Genomic DNA, 9,828 nt, shown 5'->3' with positions numbered 1-9,828 from the left:
TATGAAAGTCAAAAAATATATTTTTGAGCTTTTTCTAATGATTTACATTTTCTGTATAGCTGCAAGTTTAACAAAAATACCCCTGTCATTTTATAATTACATTATTAACATTATAATTACAATCGTCCGCGAGGGGCTGTTGCGCTGTTTTGTGTTTATTTTGTTATTAAAGTCTTTATTTGATTGTCCGCCGGTTCCCGCCTCCTTCTTCCCATAGTTATGGAGTTTTTATTCGTTACAGTGGTGCCGAAACCCGGGAGAAGGAGGGACGTGCTGCTGAAGATCCCTCGCCGCTGTGATGAATCCGCGGTGCCATCGAGCTGGCGAGGAAGTGTGCCGCCATGGACGCTCGAAGCGGTGGGCTGGAGTGAGTTGCCGGGACCTGCTGGGACTTTGGCAAAGAACAGCAATTCTTTGCCAAATGCTGTTAAGGGTATTATTTTACAGCTGATAACTTTGGGTTTTAACTAGATCTGATTGAATATTGTAATAATTAATTCTACTGCAGTTCTGATTGTCACGGATCGTCCTAGCTCTCTCAACTCCACCACCCAGGGCTCCCTGTCACCCGAATACTAATCATCCACACCTGTTCCCAATCAGACCATCATCAGCACTCTATTTAAGCACAGACCTCAGCCTCATTCAGTGTCTGGCCTTGAATTAGGAAAGTGTCACTTACCTTTTCACCATGCTTACCTGTGATGCTCCTTGATGTCCTGTGTCCCACCTTAAGGGATTATCTCCCTTTGCTGCTCACCTGCTTATGCCATTGCTGAGGTGTGCAAAATTGTGTAAATGAAAATCTTTCTCTATAAAGCCACAAAATAACTGTTATGCATCTCCTAACGAAACACAATAATTGTTTGACTTGAAGTAGCACTGTCTTGTGTATTACATCAAAATACCACAAGAGCGATTACAGAGCGTTTTTGAAACTTATGTCAAATCTTGCTGTTTTGCTTCTTTGTTAAAGCAGTGTTGTTGTGGTAAAGGTAAACAGCTATAGTTGTGTTGCTGGGTTTTAAAGCAGGTTGGGTTTTTATTTTTTATTTTTTTCATTCTATTTACAGCAATTTCACTATCAACTCAGTTCAGATGTGGATGATGTATGCATACTGCCAGAGATGGGTACTAGGGATGTTAAATATGTTAAATGTAAAATAAATAGTTTTTTGTCAACTCACTTGTTTCATTTTTAATAGGTTAACGTTATAAAAGGTCTTTATTCCAAATTTATACTACAAACTAGTTAGTGTATTCAGCAGGCATAATATATTGTAAATTGCTTCAGATGAATAAGGTATTGCAAGTATTAGATCCAATAACAGTAATAATACAGTGCGTTGACATAAAAAGGAAACGTACTTTTAGTACTTCAGTACTTCTAAAAGCAAGTACTTCTGTACTTTTACTTAAAAGATCAGTCATTACAACCGTCACTTGTAATGGAGTAATATTAGACCGGCAGTATCTGTACTTTCACTCAAGAAATAGAGTTGTTTATCCGCCTTGATATAAAGGTAATGATATTCAAATATGCATTAAAAAAGTCTTTATTGAAATTTGTAAAAAAAAGAAAAAAAAAAAAAATTTACTTTGAAATCGCATCCTTACACACGTTTAAAGGGGTCATCAGATGGCCGTTTTTTTCCACAAGTTAATATGATTCTTTAGGGTCTTAATGAAAAAGTATATAACATCTGTTTCATTTTTTTTTTTTTTTTTTTTTTTTCTGTTTGTGAATATATAGTAGGTATTTTGACCTGTAACTTTGAGATCATTTATAAGGAATGAATATGTATAGGACATAAATGTTTTCTATTTTAAATGTGTTTTAAAAAAGGACCTAAGATCTTAGGGTCATGGACCTCCAGGGGCCCGTTCTTCGTACGTCGCTTATTACATCCGAGATCAAATGACACATCCAAGAAGATCATCGTGCTAATCATGATCCGGCTAATTGGGTTCTTCGAACACACCTGTTGTGTATGATTAGTATCGCTGGATTGAGTTATCTGAGATAATTGCGCGTTCATGTGTTGGCTTAAAAGGGGATATGTATCGATACTCGAAACCATGATCAGCAGTGCAGCGATTGGCTGGTGGCAAGACGGCAATGTAATGACGTCATATAATTTAAAACGACACCTGACGAAAAACTTGACAAATTTCTGGACTTTTATAAGGAAACAGCCAAGCAAACAAAACTACATAAATGTTATAATAGATACATGAAACAGATAATAGATACATGTTTTAATTTTTTTTGAATTTTTTTTCATGATTCCCAATTATTTAGATTCGCAATTTATAATAGTTGTGCAGTATTTACATTTTTATTTCAGTGTAGAAATTATCTATTCATTTCATTTTATATTTGGACATATTTGTTACGTGACATCATTAATGAAAGTTTCTTAAGGGTCAATGTCATGTTATCTGCATCTCCTGCGCTCCATCAAGCCACTCTTATAATAGCAGTCATCACCCAAAATAATGCACGACTCTATTATCTGTATAGCATGTGTGTAAGACTCTAATACAATTATGAAGAATTACTTTTATGACAAATAAATATTTCAGTGAGTAAAACTGGCTGTCCATAGTAGGCTGTTATGGACTACACAGCATTTTTATATTATTTTTAAATAATTTTTTTAATGATTATTATTTTAGATTATTGTCCCTGGATCAGTACGATACTCTTGTAATAAAGTAGCGGTGGTAGCAGACATATTTTGAGTATCAGTTCTGGTTGAAAAGAAGCGATCTAATCCTGTTTACATGAAATAAGCCTGCTCCCGAGCAGGTTTAAGCTTACAGACCTGTTGCTATGACAGCAGCTCCGGGATGAGCTTCGAAGAACCAAAGATCCAAGATCATACCAAATCAAGTCAACAATCAAATCCAGCTAACTGAGTTAGCGACGTACAAAGAACGGGCCCCAGGTGCCCTTGGGAAAAGCAACACTATTTTGAAAACAGTTGAGCCACTGTCATGCTACTGAAAAATGTGGTTAAAGTGCAGCATAGTACACAAATAGTGCAGCAAGCCCTTCAGCTCTCAAAAAAACATTTAATTCAAAGTTTAAATTTAGTTTATTTTAGTTTTTGTCTCTTAGCAGTATATGCTAATGAACTCCTACATATACACAAACTTTAGCAAATATGCTCAAAATTTGCAGTCTCTTTCTATCTCTCCCTTAAAGGCAGGGTAGGTAGTAAATGTATAAACAACTTTCTTCCAAATTTGTTTAAACTTTCTATATATATCAATGCATAATTAAAATGTAAGTACTCTGATAAAAAGAGTATAAAAATCGAGTGACTCTAGACCGTTCAATCTGTATTAAACACAGCTCATTATTTCCATTTCGAGACGAAACATAGGATTGGCTTAGGCGACTGTCACTCTCTCGCAACCATGGCAACCACCCTTTTGCTACACATGACCTGCCCACTTGCGCGCGCACGTTTGATTTGAGGAATTCAACAGGCACGGATCCTAGGAATACCAAAACAATGGCAGAGAAACAGCAAGCAAAATTCACAGTACCAGCCAATGCAGTTAGTGAAGGCAAACCAGGCAAAAAAAGGAAGACAGTAACAGTCCAAGAAAAGGCAATGAACAAAAAGTCTTTGGATAAACAAAGAAATAAAACGCGAATTAACATCGGCGTGGCTTTCCAGCGATGGCGAGAACTGAGGGAACTCAAGGGGCTGAAAAGTGACTCCTTGATGGCTTTATTTCTGCTGGACAGGTAAATCTTTCTTTTTGTATTTTGATCATACATATTTTTTTTGTTTATTTTTTCATGAAGCATGTGTCATTAGCACACGTAGCTGCGTAATATAGCTAACATAACATTACTTAGCGAGCCGTAGTAGAGACGATAAATAATCTATAGGCCTAGCTCAAGATGATAGCTGTAGTGTTGAATTGTGCATAATTTTGCTTTAGATAACTAAATGCATGTTTAACAGATAGTAGGCCTAACGTTACTCCGCATCTAGGAACTTTTCTTAGAACTATATTTACCCTCTGTCTAACTCTTTTTACCTCGTTCACCTGTAAGTTTACCTGCACGTTTTTTTCGCTTTTGTTTTTATATTCTCTACCTATGTTTACTGATGTCTTTATCTTGTATCTGTGTGTGTCCTACACACTTTGTTGTATGTGTGTGTTATTATTTTGTGTCTGCAATGCAGTTGTGAGTTGATATTTGAGTGTATGTTACTCTGTTTATCTGTAATCAAGACATTTTATAAATGTGATGTAATTGTTGTGTTGATTTTTTTTTTTTTTTTTAGTTATGAGAAAGACATATCAACGTCCACACCATCGAAAAGTGGATTTACAATGCCACCACCACCTGTATCCACTATTGTCTCTGAGTCGCTTTCTGACCGGTGAGACTTGTATGTTGTGTCGTTCAGTGAACGAGTGACAGTTTTTATAACAATCAACATGTTTATCAGTTTTTATTAGGGATGCACCGAAATGAAAATTCTTGGCCGAAACCGAAAACCGAAAAAGAGAAAACCAAGGCCGAAAACCGAAACCGAAACACCGAAAGAAATTATCCCAATTATTAGTACCATTGCATTTATTGCTATGACCGTGTACTAACTTTACTAAAATTAAAACATTGCAATTGCATAAATTAATATTAAAGTTTCAAAGATAATTACAATTACATAAATTATAAAAAAACATAAAAATGCACAATTACAAATTATGCAAATATTTATTAAGCACATTGCAACAATGCACAGTATAAAATAAAATTCAAACTAAAATTTAATCCCACTCATCTGTATATTAAATAATAATGTACAGGCCTACTGGCCTGCAGAAAGGTTTTAAAATTAACTGTTCTCTCATAAAAAGTGCATTTAGGTGAAGAGCATTTGAAATTTTTCTCTGTAGTACTAGAAAGTGCATTACTTCTCCAGTAGGCAAGACTGTTATCACTTCTGGGGATGGGGACTTCAGACAGATAACCATCTAGCTGTTGAGCAGTTGAGCTTGTCATCTGCCTGACATTTGAGAAATATTTGAGAGAGTGTATTTAAATAGGGCCAGGGCATAAATAAACATTTTTATCAAATTAAAGCAGAAATCTAGCAAAAAATCTAGCAGAAATATGGCTACAATCTGATATTATGCATGTATATATATATGTGTGTGTATTATATATGCAGAGACGAGTCTCTTTTTTTTTGCGCTCTGATCTCAGTCTTCTGCGCTTGGCGCTTCTCCGTCTCCACGCGGGTTCTCCGCATCCAGCGCGGCCTGGAGCATTTCTCGTGTGCTCTGCCATATTTCCGCGTCCAAGTAATGGTCTTTATAACGCGGATCAAGCACATTCGCGATGAAGTGCGGAGGATCCGAAAAGATCTCAGTGAGACGTGTGCTAACAGACTCTATAAGACTGTACTTTTCTTTGTTTTCACTTCGTGGTCCGTCTCAATCTCTTTGTTAGGAGACGCTTTAGTACTGCGAATAAAGGAATAAGAATAGAGAGAATGTTCTCTATTAAGACCCACTGGTGTGAAGTGAATGACGCGGGGAGCTCGTGGTCTGCGCTATGCAGGTGCACGTGCAGGTCGCGGTTTCTGTTTGCGTCATCATAACATTTCGGCCGTGTTGTTTCGGTAATAAAAGTGTTTCGGCCGAAAACCGAAAATGCACTTTTTGGCCATTTTCGGCCGAAAATTTTCGGTGGCCGAATATTCGGTGCATCCCTAGTTTTTATTGTCATTTTTCCAGAGATGATGACTTCTCAGTCCCTGGAGTTGAAGAGTTGGATAGTAGCAGCGTACAGGATAAAAACATTCAGGAATTAGATGCAAGGTATTGATTAGTGAGACATTTGTATACATTTTTTTATCAAACTTCACTTTATAGTTATTGTCTCCATCATTACTTCAACCAGTGATGGTGACATAAAATCTTCTTTTTTATCTCTCTTTAGTATGTCATCACTGGATCTGGATGTCATCAGTGAAGATGAATTTAACAACATTAAAAACTCAATGTAAGTTGTTGTGTTGACTGAATAGATGTTTTAAATTATATTGTTAGATTGAATATAATTTTCCAATTTTATTACATAGTATCGAGTGGGAAGATGACACCTGGTGTCCTGATATGGAGACAAAGTCTGTGTCATCATTTGAAGAAGACGAAACAAAGGAAATAGATACAGACTATGATGACAGTGATGATGATGACTATATGCCACATATTTGTATATTCATATCTGAACTTTGTGTGACTGTATTGATAACATGTTTTGAACAATTTAAAATGTTTTTGATGTGTAATATAGGTTAAATATATATTTTTAATTGTCTTACTTTTTCAGATATGTTGTAATGGTCACACTGTTTGGAAATGGTCTTCACAGCCCAATTTTAAATATGGAATGCTTGCTGGGGACGTTATGTTGGCGTGTAACATACTGCTGTCTGGCAACAACTATGCCAAGATTTCTCTTCTCTTTAAATTTATGAATATGGGGATGGTGGAGAAGTCATCTTTTTTCCGAATACAAGACTCATACTGTGTGGATACCATAAAGGAATTCTGGAAGGAGAAGAGAGCTGAAATCCTTGCCCAAATACAGTCCAAAGGGCCTATTGTGGCCTTAAGTAAATTCACATACACACACAAATAAACAGGATATCTATTAAAAGAGAGTACAGAATATTTCAAAAGATGCATTTACAAGAGGCAAGGTGTGAATGATGGCTAAACCACATAGAATGTGATCCTCTGATTTGTATGTATAACCCTCTTTTTACACCTTGCCTCATGTGACCCTATTGACTCAAAGGATGGCAGTGTGGGTCAACGACAATCAGCACCACTGTCAAGGTGACAACCCCACTATAGGTGAAATACCAGTAACTAAACATCACTTGGTAAAATGGAAACAGACAATTTGATGTATAAATGTTTGTGTTGTTTGTTTTACAAAATCTTCCATTAGTAGAATATACCGGCCTTATACAGAGCTAATCTCATCTACGGTTGCCCAGTGATTTTATGCAGTTATATACTGTATGTATAAAATGAGTATGTCATTGTTGAACAGTATTTAGCTCTTTTGCTTTCCCTTATAAAAGGTGATGCTCGGATGGACAGTCCTGGATTCTGTGCACAGTATTGCACATATTCAACAATGGAAAATGAAACTAAACATATAATCAGTATGGTCAACATCGACAAGAGGGAGACCATGAGGAACTCTGTTGTAATGGAGAAAGAGGCCTTTCAACAGACCTTCGAGGCACTCCGCAAAGAAATAAACTTGACTGAAATTTGTACTGATGCTCATTCTCAAATATCAGCTCTCTTCAGTAAGCATCTTTACTATAGTCTCTATGGTTTTTGTAAAGCACCCCAAATTTCTGCACTCATTACAGACAAAATACATCACTCTGATTATGACATGATATTGTTTTGGGTTATTTTGGGTGAGTATGCATTAAATTCCTAGCTTTTGTCCTCCAGACAAAGGGAAATACAGAGACAGCGGAGTCTACCACACTCTGGACATCTGGCATGGGTCCAAAAACCTGAGCAAAAAAATTCATGCAGTAAGTATAATAAATCCGCATCAGTAATCAATTTCGTCTGATCACAATAAAAACTTACATAACAGCACCCTTCCATACCTTTTTATTTATTTTTTACATATATTATTGTATCTTTAATCCTGTTGACATAATCATAGTTTACCTAACACAAAAGAATAATTGTTTATGCATCCAGGCAGGGCAGCAAAAGGGGTGTGCCATTCTCCAGATGTGGAATAAAGACATCTGCAATCACTTCTGGTACTGCTGTAAGACGGCAGATACCTATGAAGAGTTTATTGTGAGTATTTTCTTCTTTGATATATTTTTTCATTTTCAATATTTAGAAAGAGAAGAAATTGAAGCATCTCTTTTCATAAACTAAACTAACTTATATAATCACCCGTTTTGGTTTATAGGTTTAAAAATGAAATAACTGATATAGTGGGTATTTATTTTACAAATGTTGTGACATATTATGTGTATTTGTTATTACTTTTGGCATTCAATTACATTTATAATGCTTTAGTCTATCACTTTTTAAATCTAAAAATTACATGTTTTTATGCTGTTTGTGTAAAATCTTGTTGTGACTTGTTTATGCAATTAGAATTTGAAATCAGTTTGTAAATGTTTTACCACAGGACATGTGGGTGGGAGTCTTGCACCATGTCACAGGAGAACACACGTGGGCTCTTGGTGAGTGTAAACATGGCCCCTTGCTGGACGACAGAGATAAAGAATTGATTGAGAGTGGTTCAGTGGCACATGAGAGGCTGGCTGAAATTATTCTCGATGAACGCTGGCTGAAGGTCGTCCCCAAGTATCTGAATTTCAGGTACATAAGCAACTTTATATAGCTCTATATTGTAAATGGTCAAATCAACTGTGTGAAAGACATTTTACTGTAATTGACGTCGATATTACAGGAACAAGATTATTATAAAAAAATATATATTGTATGTATTGATGACCTGATGATCCCCGTCAACATGGCGTACTGTCTGGTGCACCTGCTCCATCAACACAGGAGCTATTGCAAATTCAAGTCAGCAGAGGGTTAGGTGAGTTCTTTAAATACTGGTACCTCTAGTAGTACCAGCTATTTTATGAGCTATATGGATTTATTGAAAAAAAAATTTCATGTGAATTTAAATTTCAACAATACATATTACACAATTTTAACTGTAACATATCAAACTCATAAACTGTTATTATAATCTAAAGTGGTTATATAAAAGTCATGATACAATCCAAATATCACGTCGGTGACTTTATCATCCAAGACAAATGTAGTAGTAAATATGATTTTGGCAAACTAAGTAAAAAAAAAAAAAAGGTGTAGAATAACGATCATTTATGGCCAAGATAAACACACAATCAAATAAAACTCTTCTCCCATAATAGATTATATATATAACGTTATAATATTTAACAGTAATGTGTTTGTTTTTGAAATGTGGTAATCATGTCAGAGAGATAATTATTATATTCTTTGTATAGGTCAATCGCTGCCGAAACAATGAATAATCTCCACAGGACCATAGCTGATGTGATGCTACGTCCCAAGTCTGACCCATCTACCAGTCAAGATACCTCTGGAAACCCAATGTCTTATATGTGTTATTGTTGATTGTGCTAATGTTTTTATATTTGTGATTATAGTTTCTAGCTTTAGTAATACAGAAATAAAAAAGTGACATTCTACATTTGGTTGTCCTTATTGCAGAAATAATACATACATTTAGTTATGTAATCAAATGTGGTTTCTATTGCAAGTGTAAAGAATTAATTTATCATTTTCAGTAATTTTTTTTTATTTAAAAATAAACAAAGAAAATAGTATACCACACAAAAAAAAATAATTGTAATATTGTAGAATGTAAAACACAGAAACTATGTATATGTATTCATCCACACAATAGATGGACAGTTCTCCAGACTCTTAGACTCTACTAGGAATAAAACCTCTGTACTGTTGCAGTGGATCAGGATAACGATCGCGTATCTTCCAGACGCAGCAACTTGGTATCACGACTCTGTGACCCTGTCCCAATGCTCCATACTGCCACACTACAAATTGCCTGTATGCTGCATGACGAAACTGTCTATTACTCTGTCCTGGTTCTGGATTATTAGTCAATGCACGAATGTCATTCCAGATACGTCTGGCAAGGCGCAGAACACCCTCTTCCAAAATGTAGGCTTCCATGTGTGGCAGTATGGAAATACAATAATC

At 35.7% G+C, this 9,828-nt stretch overlaps 1 protein-coding gene across 1 annotated transcript; it reads left to right on the top strand.

Annotated features, from left to right (window-relative positions):
• Positions 1-6,403: 6,403 nt before the first annotated feature.
• On the top strand, positions 6,404-8,449 carry LOC132107625 (uncharacterized). Its single transcript, XM_059513721.1, has 5 exons — positions 6,404-6,659; positions 7,137-7,370; positions 7,525-7,610; positions 7,786-7,890; positions 8,234-8,449. The coding sequence occupies exons 1-5, from the start codon at positions 6,434-6,436 to the stop codon at positions 8,447-8,449; spliced, it is 867 nt and encodes a 288-aa protein (XP_059369704.1). The 5' UTR covers positions 6,404-6,433.
• The last annotated feature ends 1,379 nt before the right edge of the window (positions 8,450-9,828 follow it).

Source organism: Carassius carassius, chromosome 28 (assembly GCF_963082965.1).
Source record: "Carassius carassius chromosome 28, fCarCar2.1, whole genome shotgun sequence".
Taxonomy (NCBI): Eukaryota; Metazoa; Chordata; class Actinopteri; order Cypriniformes; family Cyprinidae; genus Carassius; species Carassius carassius.
The sequence above is the reverse complement of the archived record's forward strand: the minus strand, read 5'-3'. Positions and strand labels throughout refer to the sequence as shown.